General features: G+C 39.5%; 1 protein-coding gene across 8 annotated transcripts in view; it reads left to right on the top strand.

Moving 5' to 3' along the window:
• LOC136853433 (glutamate receptor ionotropic, delta-1-like) overlaps positions 1-25,640 on the top strand; it is a 276,672-nt gene that overhangs the window by 172,637 nt on the left and 78,395 nt on the right. For 5 of the 8 annotated variants that reach the window (XM_067128993.1, XM_067128999.1, XM_067128992.1 and 2 more), the window contains exon 2: positions 24,344-24,535. The exons of the other annotated variants lie outside the window; for them this stretch is intronic. In XM_067128993.1, the coding sequence (XP_066985094.1) occupies positions 24,396-24,535 (140 nt within the window). In that variant the 5' untranslated portion in view covers positions 24,344-24,395. The remainder of the gene's footprint in view (positions 1-24,343; positions 24,536-25,640) is intronic. 8 annotated transcript variants of the gene reach the window in all.

The following is a 25,640-nucleotide window of genomic DNA, read 5'->3' as shown; positions in this document are numbered from 1 at the left end:
AAGCCCTTTGTTTTTCAGACCAAGAGGCTGGGAGGAGATTAATTTATGGCCAGAGGTAGGATAAACCAGATTAAGAGAGAGGTGTGGCTCCTGTAGGAACACCTGAAACTGGCTCACCACGAGGGGACCCTCATTTCAAATGATGTGCGCACATAGAGGGACAACACTAACCCCATCTGCATTAGGAAAACATCATAATCCCTGACCTGAGGTCGTGAAAGACCTGACTGAAGGAACGAGTAGTTAGAGACAGATCTGGACGCAAGCGAGTTATATCCGCCCTTTGCATTCCTGCCTCCTTCAGCCTCTACAACGCGGTTCTATCTTGCAGGGGGCCTTAGTATTCTTACCAGTGAAGCCTTTTAGCCCTCCTCTGCTGCCATTACCCACACTAAAGCCACCTCTTCTATAAGGTAAAGTGATCTGTTGCAAAGGTTCTTTTCATTCAGTCACACTGTTTGAATTCTCGCATTATACTTCCTATTTTCATTTCTAAGTGCCAGTATTTCCATATTAACCTTGCCTTGTTAGAGCAGTGTTACGAAAATTCCAGCGTTTGAGTAATTACGTAAAATCGTGTGTTCAAGGCATCCTTGCTACCCTTCGTGCACCGCCTTGTCCTAGGCATATTTTACTGTGTCCTTACTGGCCTATAATTCGCAAATCTCTCTGTTTACAGAGTGATGGATCCTTAGCATTGGAATTCTTCCTTGATTGTGCTTTGCCCTTCAGGTGTTTCCAGTATAATTAATCTCTCCGGCCTTACCTGTCTGCTTAGTTAAGCTCAACTTCTGATTATTCATTTGACGTAAATATGTGTAATCATAAACTTACCCTAAAGTGTTTTGCTTTCAACTGCCTTGTGAGTAGAGCCGTCAGCTCAGTTATATTCGCCCTTTTCTTTGTTTTTTACGATTACCTGAATCAACAGCGGTCAGATACTATAAAAATATTGAGGTAAGTGAATAAATGATTCATTTAGAGTCAGTGTACAGTATAAGTGACTCATGATAAGCATTTCCCCAGGTAAAATCGTAGAAATGATAAATATCTGTTTCCATGTACTCTGTGAAGTCGAAAGGCTATTTGTTTTCCATATTTAGCCATATTTTCCACCAAAATTTTGATTTTATGGTAATTTTGAGCCATTTATAAAAAAAGTGTTTGAAAAATATCTCAAATTTAAGATCTTCCTATATATGGTAAATGCAATGGAAGCGCTCACTGATTATATATTTTATTAAAATGATGATATGCCTCAAGCCAAGTTACATAGAAATGGGAAATTGCAATGGAATTTTTTCTGTTTTAATTTTTTTATTCAAAAACAGGGACAGTAATAAACACAATGTCATCTTTTATTTTCGTTAACAATATCAGCTTTTATTTTCATTACCTGGACTAAAAAAATTCAATATAGGAAAGCAAAAGAAATTCGTATCATATTTTTTAGCAATAACTTTTTTTTTATTTTTTACAGTATGGAAAATTTCAAAGTATGTATGCACACAAATCGGGTTATTAACACAATGCTTACAATAAAAAGAGATCTGCCATTTTTTCAATTCCCAAAAGCTTTTTTGGTATATTTGGCAGGAGGCATAGAGCATACAACACAGTTTGGGTGGTATTTTATTTTCTTAATGTTCTACGAAATGCCATTCAGTTAGCTGTCTGTTTTCCACCATGATGATGATAACTGCTTTTTTTTTGAGTCTTAGAAAGAGCCTTATCTGTTAGCCTAACCAACAAAAATTCCTTATTAGGCAATACCCGTACGAGAGTTAGGACATCAGTGCACTGGAAGCATTACTAAAAAGCTGTACGCAGCGTCCTTCGGCCCTAGCTGTGCCCACTGATTAGCCTTTACTTGACTTCCATTCTCGCTTCCTTTGTTCCAGCGTCCCTTTCGGCCCCTAGCCACGCCCACTGATTAGCCTTTTACTTGACTTCCATTCTCTCTTCCTTTGTTCCAGCGTCCCTTCGGCCCCTAGCTGTGCCCACAGCCTTCACCTTGGAGGGCTCCGCGACCCGATGACCTCGGGTCGCGGTCATCGGAAGTGTCCTACTGTTGAATTATGTAAAAATGAGGTCAGTCGGCATTAATAACGTATTATTATTTATTGTAACATTTGTCTGGCAGGTCATATACCATGCCTTAGATTTTGTTTCTCAAGGTTGTATATTTGTATTTGTATAATTGGTTGACCCAGGTCACACATATGCCCTTTATGCACCGGGCCTTCATCCAGATAAGGCCTCGGTCCTTTTAAGGAAGTTGTGTATATTTTTTTTGTCAATAAATCAGTCTCACTGTTCTGTCATTGTATTTTTGGACAACCTTATATTGGTGACCCAAGGAGTATTTCTCCGAGCCATTAACGGACTAACTACGGCACTTAGTTTTCGCTCGGATGAAAACTTCATGCCCCTAACGGACTCGATCTGGCGCCCACTGGGCGTTCGGGCGTTCCGACTCTCGTCGGTAGGTCTCCCGCACCATTAGCAGACTAATTACAGCGTACTCCTTGTACATTTTGGTGCTCGAGATATCGATAAGGTTGAACAAAAAACATGGCAGACAGATCTGTTACACTCGGTCCCTCGGTAGCCGACGCATCAGGAGACAACCCGCCTCACTCGCTCCTGCGCACCTCTACGCCACGGCTGACACCTACCCCCCGCAACCTGTCCGTCTCCCGACTCTTGCCCGTTCCCGCACCGCGTGCACCAGAGCAGCTGAAGGTCGCCCCAACCGTCCGACTGCCCCCTTACACCCGGGACGACCCTGAGGGATGGTTCTACAGGGTAGAAGGGAACTTCCGAGTTGCCGGCCTGACGGATGCTGTCCTCCAGGCCGATGTTGCCATCAACGCCCTGCCGGAGGAAATCTACAAGAAGGTCACGACATGGCTCCGCTCCCAGGGGGACCCAGTAACATTCCTCCAGCTTAAAGATAAGCTCCCTGAGACCTGCACAGCGTCGGCCTCCGAGAGGGCATCCCACCTGATGGACTTCGCCCTCAACCCCAGGAGAGACGGGGACCCCAGGGACATAATGAACACCATCGACGACCTCCTCTACCTCCCCGATATGGACATCTACGGCCTGCAGAGACAGGTCGACCTGTCAACAGAGATCTTCCTGCGTCAGCTACATCCAGAGGTCCGATCCCAGATCCCGGACCCCTTCAGCCTGCCCCGGGACATCCTCGTCGAGACCGCTCACCGCCTGACGGAGGTTGTACGTGCGACCAGGAAGACTACAGCTGCGGTGCCCTCCACCAACTTCATCCTCCTTCAGGAAGTCCCCGAAGATCCTATCTGCGCTGTCATCAAGAAAAAGCCACCCCCCCACCGCAAAGAAGAGATACCTGGCGTTTGTCACTTCCACAAGAAGTTCGGTAAATACGCCAAGTTATGCCGGCCCCCCCTGCTCATTCACACATCCAAAAAACGGGCCAGGAGGCAGCCTGCCCAACGGGCCGGGAGGCGGCCTGCCTGACAGGCCACCCGCACCTATGCAGCAGCAGTACTTCAGGGGCCACGGAAACCCTCGTCAGTAGGTTTCTACGTCAGAGAGGCAACCTCCGGCAAGATGATGTTGGTGGACACTGGGGCCATCCACTCAGTATTTCCACCCTCAGGAGAAGACCTCTGGCGCCCGCCGGACGCGACGACCCACCTGACGGCAGCGAACGGGTCCCCCATCCCCTCCTACGGAACCAGGCCTCTTTCGGTCTCCATCCTCGGGAGGAACTTCAACTGGGAGTTCATCATCGCCGACGTGAGAACCCCGCTTCTAGGAGCAGACTTCCTCGCCCACTACGACCTAGCAGTAGACGTGGGTCGGAAGAGCCTCATCGATATGGGGACCTGTCAGGCCCTGCCCCTATCCACCAGCCCCTGTGAGACCACCCTCTGCTCCGTAGGATTCCACCAGCACGGCGCCCTCCTGAAGGAGTTCCCTGGAGTGTTCAAGCCAGAACTCCGCCTGACGCCCAGAACCCCTGCAAAGCATGGTATCTACCATCACATATCGACGAAGGGTGCCCCCTGTCTACGCCAAGTTCCGATGGCCTCCCCAGCAGCGCCTTCAGGAGGCGAAGAAGGCCTTCACAGGGATGGAAAGGATGGGGATCTGCAGGAAGGCCTCCAGCCCCTGGGCCTCCCCCCTCCATATGGTGAAGAAGGCCGATGGCACCTGGAGACCCTGTGGGGACTATCGCCGTCCAAACATAGGGACAGAGCCAGACCACTACCCCCTGCCGAACATGCAGGACCTGACGTCTTCATTCCACGGGGCTAAAATATTCTCCAAAGTGGACCTCCTGAAGTCCTATTTCCAGGTTCCTGTAGCACCGGAAGACATCCCGAAGACCGCCATCGTTACACCATTCGGGTCCTTCGTCTTTGCATTCTCCACCTTCGGGTTGAGGAACGCAGGGGCGACCCTCCACCGTCTGATGGACAGCATCCTCGGTGACCTGGACTTCTGCGTCTGCTATGTAGACGACATACTCATATTCTCCAGGTCATGGGAGGAACACCTTCAGCACCTGCGGGCCATCCTCAAATGGCTGAATAACAACGGGCTCGTTGTGCGGTTCGACAAGTGTACCTTCGGGGTGGAGAAAATTGAATTCCTGGGCCACGAAATCTCCACCAAGGGCGTCCACCCCCTGTCTTCTAAGGTCAGGGCCATTAAGAAGTTCCCCACGCCCACATCAATCAAGGCCCTTCAGGAGTTCCTCAGGATGGTGAACTATTACAGGAGATTCATCCCGGGTGTTGCCCACACCATGGCCCCCCTGACAGAGGCCCTGAAGGGACGCCCCAAATCCTTGGTGTGGGGACCAGAACAGGACCGGGCCTTCCACGGCGAAGGTATCCCTCGCCAAGGCAGCAACGTTGGCACACCATGACCCCATTGCCCCTCTGCAGCTGACAACAGACGCCAGCAATGTCACCTGCAGTGCCGTCCTGGAACAGGTAATCCACGGCACACCCCACCCCTTGGCCTTCTTCAGCAAGAAACTTAGTCCCACCGAGGCACAATACAGCACGTTCGACAGGGAGCTCCTCGCCGCTTACGTGGCGGTGAGACACTTCAAGTTCCCCCTGGAGGGGACGTCCTTCATCCTGTGGACAGACCACAACCCCTGGTCCACGCCTTCACGAAGGCGGGTGACGCTGGTCGGCAAGGCAGCAGAGGCATCTGGCAGCATTGGCGAGTTCTCCTGTTCCGTCCGTTACACCCCGGCCAGAGCAATCCTGTAGCAGACGCCCTCTCCAGGATTGAGATCAACTCCATCCAGCTCGGGATCGATTATGAGGACCTCGCCGTGAACAGGCTGTCGACCCAGAGACACCTGCCTACCGTGCCGCCTACACGTCCCTGGTGTGGGGGGACGTGCCCTTCGAAATTCAGGTCTCACCCTCCTCTGCGACACCAGCACGGGCCGTCCCCAACCCCTAATCCCGGCCTCCCGATGTAAGAAAGGTCTTCGCGTGATCCACAGCCTCTCCCACCCCTCAGGCCGTACCACCTCGCGCCTCCTGACGGAAAAATTCATGTGGCACAGGATCCGAAAGGATGCCAGGACCTGGGCCAAGCAATGCCTCCACTGCCAGAGAAGCAAGATCGGCAGGCTCACAGAATCAGGAGTAGGAGAGTTCCCGCAGCCGAGGAGATGCTTCGGACACATCCACGTCGACATCGTTGGCTCCCTACCTCCTTCAGGAGGAGCCAGATACATCCTGACAGTCGTCGACCGCTCCACCAGGTGGCCAGAGGCAACGCTGATGACCGAAGCAACTTCTCCAGCATGCGCAGAAGCTCTCCTCACCAGCTGGATCAGCCGGTTCGGAGTCCCGGACGACATATCCACGGATAGGGGCTCGGCATTCCTGTCGGAGTTATGGGCCGCCCTGACCCAGCTCCTGGGCACCAAACACCATACCACAACATCTTACAACCCCGAGGCAAACGGGATGGTGGAAAGAACCTATTATGCTTCAATATTTTTTTAGACTACTCAACCAAGGAGCTTAGGCTAGATGCTGTATCTAAAATTCCCTAGTAGGCTACAGCTACTCAATAAAGGAGTCTACGCTAGGATACTGAAATGGAATATATAATTTAGGCCAAAGACCAAGCGCTGGGAGGGAAACTGAGAATAAAAAGGTTTTAAAGGTGTAAAAGGAGGAAAACCTCGCAGTTGCACCATGAAACATTTGTTAGGAGAGGGTGGAAAGTAAGATGGAAGAAAGAGAATATGAATGAGGTACAGTAAAAGGAATGAAATGAGTTGTAGCAAGGGGCCGAAGAGACACTGCAAAAACATAAAAATGCCTACAGTGCAATGCGTGAAGTGCACTGATGGCACTATCCCCCATACGAGTACGCTAGGATACTGGATACTGTATTTAAAATTCCCAAGTAGGCCAAAGTATATTTTCGACTACACAGCGAAGGCAAGGGTAGGGTACTGCAGTGGGGATTCCTTAACAGGCAACAGTATTTTTTTTTACTGGTAAACGAAAAACCTAGGCAAGGATTCAGTTTTTCAATTTGCCATTCGCCTTTAGCTTATGTTGGCACAGAATCATTTCAGCAACCTGAATCATTAGATTATACGTAGATCAGGCTACTTAAATATTGTTATATATATATATATATATATATATATATATATATATATATATATATATATATATATATATATATATATATATATATATATGTGTGTGTGTGTGTGTGTGTGTGTGTTTATGTATATATAATTGTGTGTGTAATAATAATAATAATAATAATAATCTTTATTTCGGCCGTGGGCCATATACATGGGATATACAAAGTGGGGAGAATACAAAAACACAATCCAGATACACTAGATAAAATTATAAAAATTATAATTGGCAATATCACACAGTTGCTGAAGTAGTAGCAAAAATAGTAATTATAATAATGGTAATGACAGTACTAATATTGAGAATAACAGTAAAAATATTAAAAGTGATAGCAGTTAGAAACAGATTGCATACAACTGAATTCCAGCTAGGAACCTTAGGTGGTTACATAAGTCAGGTCAGAGGGCTAAATACGAAAAGTGAAAAAGCAAACTCAATAAAAATAATAACAATGATAATAATAAAAAATAATCATAATAAACAAAGTAATATAGTAAAATCAATAATAATAATAATAATAATAATAATAATAATAACAGATTCTGCAGATGACACTTTACTACATTACAAAAATAGAGAACAAGTAGCCTATGTACAGTAACTCAGGCCTCCCCAGTGTGAAGGAAGTTAACGCCATTTATGGAACAGACTCCTCATTAACCCATCTTTCCGACATTTTAGATCTTGCCTCACTGCCTAGGACGCATCGGATAAGCGAATTGATGATGTTTCTCAGTCGGGTGATCAGACTGGACATTGTTCGCCTCACAATGATTTTTAAATTATCCAGGCGGTTTTCTGTGAACATCTGCATGGCAGAGTGGTAGCGAGGTGTTGGTGAGGCGTCTTAATGTCATTGTGAACAACAGTGATACGTCTCATGGTCTCTCGGGTAAAGTTCGTCTTGGGAACACCTATATATGCTGTAGCAGTACGAGCGGAATAGCAGCAATTTCGTGTCTCGGTGACAAAACGCAAACCTTGCAATCATGTTGCCAGTTGCACACAGTTTGCGACCCCTCTGTTCTACATCTGCCATATCTTTAGGTCGTCCGTGATGACGTGGCCCAAGTACGGAAATTCATGCACGAATTCCAGACGATGGTTTCTGACGAAAATTAGTGGTTCTGCAATATGCTTTAAGCTATCTCGGAAGCAGCGTCATGCACTGGGTCTTGGTTTCGTCGTATAGGATATCAAATTCCTCTGCATGTCTGCGGCAAGTGTCGATTACTCGCTGGAGACCTTGCACTGATGGGGAAATCAGAACCATATCGTCGGCATAACAGATTATTTATTGTTGTTTCTTTGATAGAGAATGCCGTCTTGCCGGAGCCCGTTTAGGGAGCCATTTGACACAGAACTGCCGTGTGGAAAACCAGCAATATACAATGTCAGTCAGATATATGGGTGTGCCTGTTTTGTGCAGCTTCAGGAAGAGCTTTAGGTAGTTTACTCTGTCAAAGGCTTTTCACACACCTTCAAAACATAGGAATACAGGTGAGCTGATGATGGGTAACAGTTCGGCAATTCTTTTAGGATGTAGATGCAGGTGTCGATTGAGTGGTTTGCTTTATATCCGAACTGGTTGTCAGTATTGTGTAGAAAGGGGAGAAGCCTCATTAGAAGAACCGATTCAAATATTTTTGACGCAATTATAATAATTGCAATCAGGCGATAATTGCCAGGGTCAGCTGCATACTTTAGCTTGTTTTTGATCAATGGTATTAAGTGAACTAAGAGCAAGGAGTCTGGGAGAAACTGATGAATTATGCGCGCATTGAATAGGGCAGCTAGCAAAATGTAAATTATCATGTGGCAGAATTTGAAAGCTTCTGCAGGAAGACCATTGTAGCCAGGCGATTATTATTGGGTCTGTTATTTATGGCATCGCTGATGTTACCTGGCGTAATACGATCGGCGAAATGAAATTGAATGTTATCAGTAAGGAGGTTATCTATTTCCCTTCGGGAGTCTTGATCGTTTATACAGTTCAGGATAGCGCTGAAGGGATCGCCCCACATTTTTGCTATAGCCTCGTCGCCGACGGCTTCTCCTACTCTCTTTGATAGCTTCTTAGCTTTGACTTTTGGGATTTAGGGACTGAATGTCATTCCAAAGATGAGGGTAAACACCATATTCTAATTTTCTAGACACTGCATGAGCTCTCAGTTGCTTTTCATTTAGTCTGCATTGCTTAAGAGCGAGTTTGAACTGCGTTCTCGCCTGTCTCATTAGCAATGCAAAGTGTCCTTCCCTCGGGCTACCATTATGCCTCCATAGTAAAAGCATTTCTCGGAGTGTGTATACAGATCTTTTAACCAAGTCATTCAAGCTAGGTGTGTTACGAGCATTGCTTTGACGAAATTTAAAGGTATCCCTGCCGGAGGAAAGCATAACGGATATTATATTTGAATAGAATTCCTTAAGATGTCTCCTTTGGTTGTCATTTCTACATTTTGGGTTAGTGCAAAGTATTTTCCGTGGTCACCCTAAAGGATCTGGTTTTCGGGTTTTTACAGTCCCAGTTCCCAGCAGGTAGGCGACCAGTTAGGGGTTCACGGTAGGGACGGATGGGGTATTGAATGACACCTGTAAGGGGATGTAAGATCGTAGCAAATGTTGCAGGTCACACTTGATTCATGAAGGTGCGGAGACGTGGTGCAGTGGTCCAAGCCAAGAGGTTGTAATTGTGTCCGTTCTGTTTTGTACAAGTTGACGTGGAGGTCATAATCACAGATCCCCAGTCAACGATTTGTCTCATGTGGCAGCCGACAGACTGATCAGCTGTATTTTGTTTTGGTTTTGTACTCACTTGTTGTCACTAGATGGCAGCAGCTGTTGGACTGCAAATAGTATTCTTGAATATGTTGGGTAGAAGAAAATACGGCTGGAAGTATGTAATGTTTTTTTAAATATTGTCGATAAAATTGTATCTTTGTAGCCAAAGGAGTATTTTTTTGTTGTTGTTGCAAAAATGTTAATTACGCGAAAGCAAATAATCAAGTAGTGTTTTAGACTTATGCCTTGGACATTTTAAACTTGCTTTTATGATTAATAAAGTTTTTGATGAATGTAAGCTTAGGGATCATAGTATTGTGTGTGTTTTTTTTTTTTTTTTACATGATTACCGGTATGTATTTTCCATGGCGTGCCCTTTCTGTAGTTCTCAGCGTTAGGGATGTGTTTCTATGACCAGATTATTTCGGAATATCTCTTTATTGCCATTTTGACAATTAACCACCTGTGAAAGTCCTTCAAAGAAGGCATCACGGCGACCCCATATAAAAATGGGAACAAGCTGGGAAGAAGAAGAAGAAGAAGAGGTTCTTGTTTCTTTTGTCTTTGTCATTCTTCTAAACGGAACGTGAACAAACGTCAAAGCGCTATGGTACAGAACAGTTATATTCTTTTGGTATTTTATACTAAAAAATCACGTGCATCTTCTATGATATAGAATCTACTGGTCACTTTATATCAGATACGTACGTAACTGTAATAGCCGCAATGCTCTCTTAACATCTCGAATTCCTCGCACTTCTTGGATACGCTTATCACTACAAAACCTTGGATCCAAGTGCAAGACATATGAAACAATTAAGATGTCCGATAGCGGTAGTGCTGTGGCCTTAGTACAAAGTTTTGATGATACCTTGCACTACTTTAGAACAAGTTGGAATTTGTTTTACTTGGTTCCTTCAGATATCCCCTTTGAGGAAAGTGAGGTTGTACTCTTGAAATTCACTTCTAACTTGGAGATTTAACGCCTTAGATTTTATATCAAGAGAAATCAGGAAAAATAGAAAAAAAAACTAATTAGGTTTTCCTTATATTGGTATCTGACTTTAAACAGAAATGGAAATTACAAAATGCCGTATATACATAAAGTTTTCGTATATTTTGAGGGTTTGCAACAATTAATTATTTAATTTATTATTGATCAATTCAAAAAAATTATATTAACTATTTGTCATATATGTCACGTTTCTTATTACTGATTCTTTTAGCAAACTAACCCTAAAACAAACTGCCTTATACTATACATTATTTACAATACACTGATATTGTACATAAAAGAAAATGCTAAAGACAGAAACTAAACTGGAATTAATAATTAACCCTTAACGACTAGCACTGGTATGTGAAAATACAAAATATAAAATACAAAATATGTCGTCAATATAAGAGTCACCTCGCAGAGTAAATGGATTTCAGGTTATCCTCTCTTTTTATCAAACAAAATAAACAATTAACACATTGAATATTTGAAAATAAACTAATAAAGAATTTCTTGTAGTTTTGTAGGGTAAACTAGAAATTTAACTTCAGCAAGAAAGAAGACAGGTCTAGAAATTCTAACCTCAGTTCACATCTTAGTCATCGTCGAAATCTCTTTTACTTCCATTATCCTCAACATTTTGTTCCTTCCTATTTATTGGATTATCACATTGTTGAGAGTAACTTGAACAGATTTCAATACACTCTAGACCAGCTTGTCTGCATTAACAGTTATGCCCTTTACAAAATTTGTCTTTGCAGTATAAGTGAGTAATATCCCTTAATTCTTCTGGAGCAGATTCATTTTTATACAAGGTAGGTTGAAGTCCATTGATGTTGTCTACATGCCATCCATTACCAGTAGGGTCAGGTGTTTCGGGCTTAGGTGAGTGGCTCTGACACCACACTATGGTCTGATACCTGGCACGGAGAGCATGTTTCTTACAAGCATCTTCAGTCGGTGGCAGCTGTGTTGCCGGTCTGTCAGTCGGTCTTAACTGCAAAATAAAATCTCAGTTTATTTAATGATGTTTGACTTTTGGCTCTCTTCCCATACATTAATATCACAAAATCCATTGAAGCTTCCAGGAATGTATCCAGATCCTGGAGATGGCTCAAACACTGTAAGGTTTTGGCATTTTGTATGAGAACTGTATAGGCAGTAGGCTTTCCCATCCGATAGATTGCAGAAGTGCTGTCACATCCAGAGAGAGAATGGACAGCAGGTAGAATATTGCATATACCTGAACCAAGCTTGCTGGCTATATCATGAGCTGGAATGTCGCGTTCCTTTGTAATATCTTGCCCTGAATGTCCACAATGCATTATATACCTCAGGCAAAGCATACTTTGATTCCAGTAGTATATAAGTAGCAACAAGACATCTGTGTCATCACATCTCATGATGATCCTCGAATGTTGGTTTGAGAGGCTCACTGTAAGTAACAGTAGGCGTGTGGCTGTCTTTCACGAGTACATTTCAGTTCATCCATAGCATACACATTACCTTCTTTTGGGACTTACACTAGCTCTCCATTTTTGAATCCTCCAACTAATATTATTGATATCCCTGTAGGCAGCAGCTCATCGCCATGTGAGCAAATATAATCAGATATGAAGGAAGCAAGACCTGCCTTATTCGGAACTGATTTCAAAAAGCATCGGTAATTGGGAACAAGTCTATTCCCATGAATAAGTATGGTGATTCCAGAATCGGTGGATCCACGGCAATCTCTCTCGGATGACTTGATACTGAACTCCTTGTCATATCTATCGAACACCACTGTCACAGCATCAACATTCATATCCTTATTGTTTATTTTGATGAGTCTTTAAAACACTATGCTCCCAAGATCATTGAAGGACTTAAAATAGTTTTCATTCAAGCTCTGTATCATGGCCATGCCATCAATGAGGTAGGCATCTGTATCGGATGCAAGAGGTATATGTGGAAGAACCAAATTTCGCTTCCATTCTCTTCTAGTTAAGCAGCAAAATCAGACTTGGTTTTCCTCATTTTACCATCATCATGGAATATTGAAGGGGGTACTGCTGCCAGCTCAGATTTCAAGATATTATACAAGTCAATGTCACGATACTTTGACGCTGCAAGTAATCGTCAGAATAAAACCTCTGTGTCCATCTGTAATTTCTTCTCTTTGTCATTTTAGAGACATTTTTTCATTGAAGAAAATGTTACAAGTGGCATCTTCTTGATTGGCTCCCAGAAACTTACAGATTTTTCTAATAACCTCTCTTTGATATAGTCCTCCATCATAGATACTCCTTTCTCTGCACCTTCTCTCAATGACTTTTCTACTTCCTCACTTGCCACTAGGCCAGTGGTTATATTCACTAATTTTTTTTTCTAATGTAAAGGTATCATGGTTAGTATTACATACTTCCGCCAAGGGGCGGGCTGACCCAACTTGGCTGGATATTGATTACAATTTATTTAGTTCCTCCTTCAATAGTTTGTGTGGGGCAGGGTGACCCGACTTGGCCAGGCCAGCCAGCCCTCGTCTGATCTTGCTGAAAATTTAATCAGTACCTCCTCCAAACATATATAAGTATTTCTAAAAATTTCATTGAAATCCGTTCAGTAGTTTTTGTGCAATCTTGTTAAAAGACACACAGATAAATAAATAAAGGAATAAATAAAAAATAAAAGGAAAAATAGATAAATGAATTATCACAGGTGTTCACATAACCTCCTTGGCAGAGGTAATAAGAATATGCTGTAATATGCTGAAATAAGCTCTAAATACTAAATAATGGGTTTTTTACCAATATGGAGCACAAAAATTCACTACAACCAACTGACTGGAATTTTCAATGCTTCTCATGGCAGTCAAAAGTAAAGGGTTTATTTGCCTTATCAGAGGTGAATTTCAAGAATACATAATTTTCCTGATAGTAGACGCCTTAAGGAACGAATTAAACCATATTTGCTTTGTTCTAAAGCATTGCAAGTATCTCCATTTTTAAGCCCCTTATCAGAGCTAGGCCGCTACTCTACGGGTATTGAACCCGCATCCCATGATCACAACGAGGTAAGGTCGACAACGTGGCCTCGTTGTGAATATGGGATGCTGTTCGATACCCGCTACCGGACATCATAATTGCTCCGGATTTCTTGCATTTGCATCTAAGGCTTTGTGGTGACAAGCGTATCCAAAAGTGCAGAAGAATTCAAGTAGCTCAGAAGGCAATATGTCTATTACAATTACATATATATATATATATATATATATATATATATATATATATATATATATATATATATATATATATATATATATTATTTATTTATTTATTTGTGTGCGTGTATGTTTAGTGTAATTAACTAAAGTTCTTTGAAATTAATAAGGCCTTAAAGCACAACTAACACAATAAAATCACAAAGGTCACTTTGATTGGCAGTACTTCAGCCTTGATCACTGGTTAATGTGGACAACTGGTAAATGAAATGAGGATTTGGATGGAAGATACAATTGTGTGTGTGTGTGTGTGTGTGTGTGTGTGGAATGACGACGGTGGGATTAGACTTGGTTGTGATCATGTGATGAAATGGGCCAATCTGTCCTTATTCTAGTCCTGGGTAGCGGATCCGCTGTAACATCTGCTCGAGAATGGGTCTTAAGATAATCTAGTCTTTAAAGTCAGATATCCAGCGTACTCCTAAGAAGTTCATCATCTCATTTTAACTGATGATGACGATTCCAGAATCGTCTTCTATGGCATAAGTATGACCAGTATCCCTCATTTGTATGAAAAGCCCCGAGCTGTCTAAACCATAACTTACTATTTGTTTATTCTTTATTTATCTTTATGAGATGGATGTGCCAGTCTCCCCGACATAAATTTCATTTCGGTTAATGTATGGTGTTTTATAAATACCGGTATCACTTTACATTTTTGTTTAAATATACAGGTACATTAACAAGCGACCTGCCGTTGGTTTTAAAACAGTGAAAAGTGAACGGATTGGAAGGGGTTGAAGTGTTCAGTTACTTTTTTTGATATTTTCAACGTAAGAGAGCTTTATTTTATTGTCAAAGACCATCTTTTTTTTTTTAATTAATGGGATTCGTTCGCTGTGATGTGTGCTGGGCAGAAATTAGGTGTTGGAAAATCTCCAATTCTTGTTCCAGATACCCATAAGAGCATATCCCTAAGCCGCCAAAGATGATTAGTGAAACGTCATGATAACATAGGAACTGGATGTAAGAAATAGTAACAGAGCAAAATGTCTTTTTCATATGTGGGAAGCCATAATGACCTAAGTTCTCGCTGTCCTCAAAGCCAACTTAGTGAAGTGGGTGATATTCTCATTCTTGCCACCAAGATTAGGTTAGAATGCCACAAAAGAGAGAATCATGACAATGGTTACTGCTTCTTTTATACTTTAATTATTGCATTATGAATGAACACCATGTTGAGAAAACATCCATAGTATCAGCCAGATCGTATAGTATATAGTTAGTCAGTTATTTTATTGATTAAATATACAATACATTTTGTAAGTAACATAAATCTATACAAAAGTGCATTGTTTTAATTACAAAAATCATTGAATGGAAAACATAGTTTCCCTTTTTTGTATATGTTTTGTCCACAGTAAAATACCATTCATATACATGTTAGGTGAACACTTCATAAATTATATAATAATGAAAAAAATGTAGAAATATGTTGGATCCCTGCGCATGTAGGGATCAAAGGAAATGAAGATGCAGACAAAGCAGCTAAAGCAGCAACTCACATGACAAGATCAAATGTGAATATCCCTGTTACTGATTTTGCAACTCACATAAAAATGGGTATCATGAATAAATGGCAATACATATAGGATGAAGAACCTGAAAGTAATAAACTGAAAGAAATAAAACCTAATGTTAAAAAATGGAGTTCATCATATCAGAGAGAGAGACACGCACAAGTAATTTTAACACGCCTCAGAATAGGCCATACTCGTCTGACACATGGGCACTTAATGAGCAGCCCACATGGCCCGGCTCCTGAGTGCTCAGAATGCAGAGTAATAATAACGGTCAGACATGTGTTATGTGAATGTCCAAAGTATGACCGACAACGAATGTCTACTTTTGGAAATAGATCAGTGAAAGAAATTTTGTCAGAATCTTTCACATTTTCAATCGTTCCAATTTTGATGTTCTTGAAGAACTGTAGTTTAATTAACAAAATATAAAAATAAGTAAATAATAAAAGCATGAAAACCCTTTTAACATTTGAATTTTACAAAAAAGAGAAAAATTTTTAAAATTTTGTTTAATTTATATTCTGAATTTTAATATACCGTTTTAGTATGTATGTAAGGAAGTCTGAGTAAATGTATTTATTGTATGAGAGGATGTGCCTATGTGCAGTTTTTAATTTCATTTTAATTCATTCATCTTTGTATCGGATGATCTATTGGGTCCTAGCGCTTGACTTCAGGCCTTGACCTAGTATTTTAATCAAATCCTTTGGGCCAGCCCTATGAGAGCTGAAAGTCAGCTCAGTAGTCTGGTTAAACTACTTTAATAATAATAATAGCTTCACTCATATAATCCTAGTATGTCATGGATATACCTACACAAACCAATAATCACATCAGGTTCTACATTTATTAAATCGGTTGCACTTGTAAAATTTAACCTATTATATCTTGTATGGCAGTCGTCAGATAAGGGACAAGTGACAAGCACGTGACTCTCTGATTGCATACGGTACTGCTATTATCACACTGGCAAGTTCTTGCATAGGTCGGAATTCTCATCACCAGAGCTTCAAACACCCCTTACCCACAATTCTCCCTTCATCTCTATCAAGCACTTATTCTTCGGCTTCCTGAATATCAAGGCCCTTCCTTTCGACAGCCTCTCCAGCACTCTATGACTTCCTCTCCTCCATCCTTCTACTGTTTCCAGATTATACACTCTTTTCATCATCCTGTCATCCTTCATTTTTTCTACATAACCAACCATATTAAAACAATCTGGTCAGTCTTTTGACCTGCATTACATTTTACCACCCCTCTGTACCGCCGTATTTTTCGCCATTTATATTTTTCAGTTCCCCGTAAAATATGCAGACATTATCTCATACCTTGAGCCTTTATTCCTTTCATTTGTATTCAGTATAGCAGTACAATTCATAAAGGGAAGTTGGTTTAGCAATTGCTTCATACATTCAACTTTTACCCTTCACAGATATTCGAAATTAAGTATACCAAATCTTTTTACGTACTGCTCCCACTGAGCTGATTAACAGCTCTCCTAGGGACTGCCTGAAGGACTCATCTTACGTGGCTAAGAACCGATTGGTTACCTAGCAACGGGACCCAAATACATATTGTGGATTCCAAACTTCCATTCTAGCGAGAAATGAATTTCACGTCCAAAAATAAATTTCTAATTCTTCATTGGCCGGCCGGAGACACGAATACCAGTGTCTGTCAGAGTGTAAGCCGACAACTCTTCGATCTCTTTCCAACGAGGAAGTTTCAGATATTCCAACTCTATTCCAAAGCTTTGAGATTTATACTGCTCCACCTTCGTTCGGTTCACCTATCCTGTGACTACCTCTTGACTCAGCTTTGCAACATTTATTACATTTGTTCCCGAATACATATATGATTCGAACACCTCCATTCTTCTACCTTTCCCCGCTCCAAATGTTTTCCTTTTGATATTTGGCCAGCTTTTCACCACAAATACCATTTTTCTGTCTAGTTGTAATCCCATCTACTCTTGATCTCTTTCCATTCTACAATTTCTAAATTACCCTCCTTGGATCCGTAACATAGTCCGAGATTTATACTGCGACCTTCCGTTCTTGCGCCATTCAGGTCGCTCTCTCTTCTATCCTCAATCATTAAAATACTGACACCATCAACCCAGGATTGCATTCTCTTCAGTTATCATCTCCACAGTTTTTATTCTAACACCCATTAGCTCATTAATGTTTTCCTTTGTGTATTTACTTCCGTATCATACAAATACTTTTTCTACCTAAATGTTTTCTTAGCTGCTCTTCTTTGTTCAAATTATCTTCCTTTTGTAAACCCATTTGGTTTCTTTTCGACTTCCTTATTTATCTTCGTTTATACGTGGATGGGCTACGAGTAAAGAACTTTACATGAAATAAATGATTGAAGATCATGCAGTATTGAAGATGGGACCATAAAAGGGTGTATATATATATAGTAGGAAAGGGGAATTATATATATATATATATATATATATATATATATATATATATATATATATATATATTATATATGTATATATTATATATATATATATATATATATATATATATATATATATTTTATATATATATTAACTTTATCAATTACATAATTGTTCTGTGCATTAATGCAATTACTAACAGGACCTCATTAAACCTGGATGGTATCTAAAGGAGATATATTTTCACGAATAAATATCTCCGCTAGATACCATCCAATTTTTGTGGTTCTGTTATAATAATATATATATATATATATATATATATATATATATATATATATATATATATATATATATATATATATATATATATATATATTACTATATATATATATGTGTGTGTGTGCGTGTGTGTGTGTATGTACGTATATGTAAATATAATAACATTTGAGAGATTCGTCCTTTAGGGAATTCTAGGCATATCTAACTAAACTGGAATTAATTTGCTCGACTTTAAACAGCAAAATAAAAAATACATTTCATATATTGTTTCTTCGTTCCACATACTGACAAGGAAGGAGACTGGTGAACATGAGCTAAAAGTTCTCCAGTTTCTGGTAACTAAAGTCTACGGGAAATCTGAAATAAACATTAGAAAAACTAGAGCAGAGAGAGAGAAAGAGGGAGAGACAGAAGAAGACGATTCAATCAAGAGTATCGGAACAGGTGACAGGGTAATTGCCGAAAAAAAGTTGTCTCGGGTAAAGGCCGAATCGTTGAAGTGGTCTTCATCTCTCGGAAATGCATTATTCAGCGAAGGCGGGACCATTGTCTGAGTGCCTCTGTTCGATTGGTCATATCCTCGATGTGGCATTTTCCACTGGCAAATGGGACACAGGGAAGGCTTTGTGGGTGTGTTCCGTGACGTCCAGTGTCTTTCATTAGTCCTTTTGCCATTTTCCGATGAATGGTTTTAAGGCAAAGCATAATAACCAAACAAAAAGTGGGTGGAAATTAGAGAATGTCAGAAGCGAGAATCATTTTCCTCTTTATGATAAATCAATCTGTTGCCAAGTGTAATAAAACCTTTATGGCAAAACTAGTCAATATTTAAAAGGTCAGGGAATATTGTTACAACAAGCTTGACACATGTAGGAAACCACTTTCGCTCTCCTAAATATTTTGAATCTATGTACAGTAAAACTTCTTCCTATATTTCCCTTTTAAACAGATAACTACATTAGTTAATTCTGCCTGATCGCATTAGCCTTTAGGGACAACAATCAGAATTATATTGAAGTCTCTATCACGTTACATATTTTTTTCATTTTGTACTTAACATTCTCTTCCATTTCATTTTACTTGTCCGCATTGTTTACAAATAGTGTATCAAAAGGAAGACTAGCGCTTGTGGGTTAGGTATTACCTTCTGAAAGAGCTAGTAAAATTGTCTAAACTTCTAGTCTTTGAAAGGTAGTCATCCCTTGATTGTCTTTTTTCATATAGGCGAGAAACAGTATAAACCCTTAAGTACATTTCGGTTTTAGTTTTCTATAAAAGAAAACTATTGAGATGGCTATTTGTCTGTCCGTCCGCACATTTTCTGTCCGCCCTCAAATCTTAAAAACTACTAAGGCTAGAGGGCTGCAAATTGGTATGTTGACCATGCACACTCCAATCATCAAACATACCAAATTGCAGCCCTCTAGCCTCAGTAGTTTTTATTTTATTGAAGGTTATAGTTAGCCATGATCGTGCGTCTGGTGCCGCTATAGGTGTCAACAACACATGCCACCACCGGGCCGTGGCTGAAAGTTTCATGGGCCGCAGCTGAGAATTTCATGGTCCGTGACTGAGAGTTTCATACGCCATTATAACTGTACAGAAAACTCAATTGTTCCGAAGAAACTTCGCTCATTTTTTTTACTTTTTTTTTATTTTGATAGAGGAAAAAATTACTCTGTTGTGGGATAACGTTAACGTTAACCTCACTTGTATTCACGCTGCATAAAATAGCCTGAATGATGTTTGGATCCAGCAAATGAGGAAAGGTGCCATACTGATACTGTCATCAATTTGGAGTGCAGAGTTGAATGACGTGAATCAATCACAATTTCATCACTCGATGTCCAAGCTGCAATTTACGTAAATTAAATGCATCCTTATGGCATATAAACAATAATTCCAAACCTCTAAAACCGTGTAAAAAATAGTTTCCTGTTAACCTTTGATGTGTTCATTTTTAATTGTATTCAAAATTAAATTCAAAATATATAGAAACTGAACATTTGAGATTTTCATGTTAGTTTTTTGTTGCCCAACGACCCTTTCCGTATAAGTACAATGCTGGAATACCAAGTTCAGAACATGAAAGCTGTTGTAATTTTAATGAATAACATGGGAAGGAAGTGGTAGCAGAAATTCCCTCATTTATATTGCATTGTATGAAAGTTTTTGTTTTTTCTTCAGTCACTGAAATTTCAAAACAAAACGTACTTGATAGATTTTTGAGGAAGTGGATACGTAAGTGAATACAGAAGTGTAATGTTCCACAATCTGAAATAGAGGCACGTATTATGAGCTTTGTTCAAAATGCTCTTGTTGTTTTAACAAAATAATTGCGGCATTTGCAGCTGTGACATAACGTTCATAATTAAATAGTTCTATGAAACAAAAACGAATAAGACGTTCTTGATTATATTGTTAATCTGAATTTATTATCTAAATTTCACTCTGGGAAACTTAATTTCACGTCGATGCTGCCATGACACTAAATCCAAAATCAATATTCTTTGGGACCAGGAAGTAATGAATCGATTCAGAATTATTACTTACACTACGAGTCACCCTGGTGCTCGTACTTTTCCAGCAAAAAGACCTGATGTCTTTTGTGATTGACTGTAGAGGCGTACTCAAAACCTTACAAGACCCAATTTTTGTTGTTCTCAGGGGGTATCACCGAAACCCCCGTAGCGGGGGTAGTGCCATCAGTGCACCTCATGCCGTGCACTGTAGGCATTAATTGAGGTTCTTTCCAGCGTCCCTTCGGTCCCTAGTTGTAACCCCTTTCATTCCTTTTACTGTACCTCTGTTCATATTCTCTTTTTCCATCTTACTTTCCACCCTCTCTCAAGAATTGTTTCGTAGTGCAACTGCAAGGTTTTCCTCCTGTTACACCTTTCAAAACTTTTTACAGTCAGTTCCCGTTTCAGCGCTGCATGACCTCGTAGGTACCAGCGCTTGGCCTTGGGCTAAAATTCTATATTCCTATATTCCTAGTATGGCCGAGCAAAAATGCCTGATAAAGTTCAGCAGTCCATTAATGGCTTCTGTACGCTACCTGTTCAGTGATGGAGTTACATCTGAAAATCCTATCAGATGCTGTACAGTTTCGGATATTTATATGGAAAGGTGCAAAATTACAGTTCCAATTAAGTATTCGATTATTTTGTATTGAAATGTTAAAGAAGGATAAATAAAAACTGAAAAGGATGTACTTCCATATTGCAATGCGTGCAGGAAAATTTTTAATAAAAATTTTGTTTTAAAGTTTCTTAGTATATCTTATCGACATTAAGTAACCGTTTCTGTTACATTTGAATGCTTTTCATGACCATTTGTCCCTTGGTTTTCCTTTAAAGTACCTATGTATCAGCAGTTTTTTGATTCATTGACTCTAGCAGGCTGGTGGCAACTTGCTAGGAAAGTCTCTTCTAATCTCTGCAGCTTCATGCCAGTCCTCTCTCATCGCCTGTCTGCTGTCCCTAGTGGAAATAACCCATAATTTCGTATTAAAGACTACATACTTATGTATGCCCCTAAGGGGGGTTAGTACCGTCAGTGCACCTCACGTGATGCACTGTATGGGTTACTTAAGGTTCTTTGCAGCGTCCCATCTGTAACCTAGCTGCAACCTCTTTCATTTTACTGTACTTCCGATCATATTGTTTCTTTCATCTGACGCTCCACCCTCTCTGACAGTTGTTTCATAGTACAACTGCGAGGTTTTCATCCTGTTACACCTTTCAGACCTTCTTACTGTCAATGTCCCTTTCAGCGTTGAATGACCTCTTAGGTTCCAGCGCTTGGCCCTTGGCGAAAATTCTATATTCCTATTCCTGTTCCTAAGTATGTATGTAGTTATATGAAAGTCTTACTAACCATAGATCGAGAGATATCTCCATAAAGATTCAAAGAGGAGGGGTTTCGAACATATCGAAAGAATAACAAGAAATATTCTAAATTTTATGTTATTTATCTGCAATCTTTGTCAGCATGTTGTAGCCACGTTAGTAGCACCGTAGGGCGCTGTGCCATACATACGTTCGAATATTCAATCATTTCAACGCTTAGGAATGAATTATCTTTGTGTTATAAGTGATATAAATACGATTGAAACGCTTTCACTACTTCTTGCTTTACCGATAAATATTATTATGTGATAGATTATATGTTTTAATATAATTGTATGGGTTTGCAGGAAGTGAACAACGCAGGAAATGACTGGCAGTATGTTTAATAAAGTAAATACCTGTTTTTAATTCGGAGTTTATAGTTTCTTGATACCCTGAAGCATTTGCCTGAAATGTAAAGTAATTGGGTGCTGTGTTCAGATTACTCCAACTTCTATCGAATGTCTGCCAGGCATTGTGTACTTCATGCTTTTGACGCTGATACAGTAATGACACGGTAACTGTCATTAATGATGACTTTTGAGATATTCTTGTTGAGTTTGAAATTTTATGGAGTTTTCGTTAAGATTATAAAACGTTAATTATTCGGTGCCATTCATTTCCCTATTAAGAACGTTAAACTTAAATACTTTAGTAAAAGTAAGTGGATGCAGAGGTGATGATCTTGACTGACTCCTTTATTTAAAAGTTTGACTTCTTATGCCCGTTTTTAACCTTTTAAGTAAATACCTTTTTCAATTTAAAAATGTCTTTTGAATAATTTTGTATATACTCCGAAATATACACTTGTTCTACTCGATGTTTAATCGTTGCTCCATATTTAAAAGGTTAAAAATCTAATATTTTAAGCAATACTATTTTTGTTCAGTAATATTTACTTTGCTTACGTTCATTTTAATCTCAAGACATTAAAATGAAGCGTGTGATACTACCTGTTTCATGCTAAGTTCTGTTGTATAATGATCACCCTATTTTATCTAAGTAAAAGGCAAGGATCCCCTCGTAAAATGTTTATATATTTATTAGTTTTTTATTTATTTTATTTATGCTTTCCAAAATAAATTTAGGTGCCTCTGCTGGCGCCATTTTAAAATCGAAAAATATGACTCATATTTTAGGTAAAACCACTTTTCTGTTGAAGTAAGTATAGCTTAGTTTTACCAGACCACTGAGCTGATTAACAAAAAGGATTGGTGGCTAGAACCAATTGGTACCAACGGGACCTATATTTTCCGACACATTATAGCGAGAAATGAATTTCTATGACCAGAAATAAATTCCTCTAACTCTTCATTCGAACTGCCCATTGAAGCTCAACCAACTCGGCCAACAAAGGGCTTTTTGTTATCACACCACCCACTGTCTATCCAGAGGCCTTGTATTTCTTTTCCTGTTAAACTGTGGAAGAGTCTTTAGGTAGTACTGCTGTTGTTAGTACAACTCTTCTTGGCTTAAAATAAGTTGCAGTGCGACTTTCATGTCCCCTGCATCATTACCTTAGATTTTCCGTTTGTGTTGTTCTTTCTGGATAAATATATTCGTTTTTTTATATCGTCCTCAAAACTTTTATCTTTCGAGCTTATCTGAGTTGATGATTCCTTATAAGAGTCAACTTCTGAACATCCAGGAAACCCTAGATGACTATTTCGTTGTCTTTGTAAATGTAATATTTCGCAGTATGTTAAAAATGCAAAATAAATTAAATCAATAAAAAAATGGTGCGTTGATGTTAGCCGAATGCATACACTTGATACTTGCCGTAAAAAAAATTCTCTGAAAGAAAAATGTTAGGAGTGTGTCTTTTTCTGTTTTTATCAATTGCTTTTACAATGAAATATAGATAACTGTTACTGACGTCTCTTATTGCGCATAAAAGGGTATGAAAAAATATTTTACAGATTGTTATGACTCTCTTTTGATAACATCCTTATCGATTTATATCGTTGATCAGTCTGTGTAATTTTTTTTTTTTTGCCAGTATATTCATTTGTCATTTGAAAACAGAATATTTTCAAAAAATCAAAATATCAGAAACATATTTGACAGATTATAAAATAGTTTGCTTTGAAAATTTTCGGCAAATATAATGTAATAGATATATAAATATTTTTGTGCCCTTTTAACTATGTTGTGTATAATAAACTTTCTTGATATACTTATTTATTAAGTGAGTGAAACAACATAGTTCATTTCTAAATTTTCTCCGTCATCCCAGATAATGGCAGGGTCTCATCCCCAATTTACAATGAAGCTATGGATAAATATTTTCGCTTAATAACACCACAAGTCAGATTTAATTACGTTTGCCATAAAGGTCACTTTCGAATCCTTGATTCATTCGAAAGCGTCACTGAACTGCCACTTTTGCAGCTGTTTTATTACTTATTTCATTTTTCCTTATTCAGATCAAGTAAATAAACACGAAAACTTGAGCAAGTGATCTACATGACTCAGTGCTGTCCTTTATAATTATCATCTTTTCTAGGTGATCAATAAACGATCGATAATGCAGGACACACAGCGTTTGTGTTGGGAGAATGTGCAAGCGTGGCTATAAAAAGTCCCCTTTCAACCTTCCGGTGCCAGTCCTCACGGTACTGCACCGTTTGGAGGCGAAGAAACCAGTCTGCCAGGAACGCTGTAGTGATTCTCATTTCTGCGACCTGGACTCTTGCAAGTAAGAAAGTTTCTTAATTTTGTGTTACTTTGTGGCTTATGCTTTTGTTTCTGTTAAGAGTATTTCCATACTTAATTGTAAGGAGCGGTGATTCGAGTTACTTGTCTCTTAAAAGTAGATTTCGTTTTTGTTAATAATTTTTGGGAGGTTGGTTTTTATTCTCTGCTTCATATATCACTCCTTCCTATTGTCCTGATAATTTTTGCGTTGTTGACTTACAAGTGTTAGTAATCTTACTCCACGGCCAGTTGAGGGATTTCAGTTTATGACTGTATATGTATATGGATGAATAGGCATACATGCAGCAAAAATTTATATACAGTATATAATTTATATATATATATATATATGTATGTATGTATGTATGTATGTATGTATGTATGTATGTATAGATATGTATATGTTTTTATATTATATGTGTGTGGTGTATATACACACACACACACACATATATATATGTGTGTGTGTGTATGTACAGTATGTATGTATGTATGCATGTATATGAAAACGACACTTACCGTAAATTGCTCAGGCTGCTCATTTTATATATAGTGATTTTGCATGAGAAATAAAACCGCTATAGTAGTTTTGTTAAGTTTATGTTTAGTTTAGTAGGGATCAAGTAATATTTTCCTTTTGCTGTGCGTAAGAAAAACTAATTTCAAAATGGACAGAAAATGAGACATCGTATTCAGAAGACTTTTAGAAAACTATAGATGTATATTTATGCTAAAATCTTGGTTTTGTTTTTAAACTACGTACTGGTATTGAAAACAGTGAACCTAGAGTAAGATATGGGTGCTATTTACAACGCAGTCACATATCATAATTTTCTTTTCTTGTCAAAATATCGGAAGTTACTGTTTCTCAAAGAAAAAGAAATTAATACACATCTTGGAAAACCAGAGAATGCGGTTCGTTACTCTCTCTCTCTCTCTCTCTCTCTCTCTCTCTCTCTCTCTCTCTCTCTCTCTCTCTCCGGGATAAAGAAAATTGAGAATGTACAAGATGATAAGAAAATATTAATAGTTAATACTGTGCCTTAGTAAACCTGTGAAATTACCGTTAAACAGAAGCTGAATAAGAACTACAGACTCATTTGGAA

The sequence above is a fragment of the Macrobrachium rosenbergii genome, chromosome 27 (genome assembly GCF_040412425.1).
Source record: "Macrobrachium rosenbergii isolate ZJJX-2024 chromosome 27, ASM4041242v1, whole genome shotgun sequence".
Lineage (NCBI taxonomy): Eukaryota > Metazoa > Arthropoda > Malacostraca > Decapoda > Palaemonidae > Macrobrachium > Macrobrachium rosenbergii.
The sequence above is the reverse complement of the archived record's forward strand: the minus strand, read 5'-3'. Positions and strand labels throughout refer to the sequence as shown.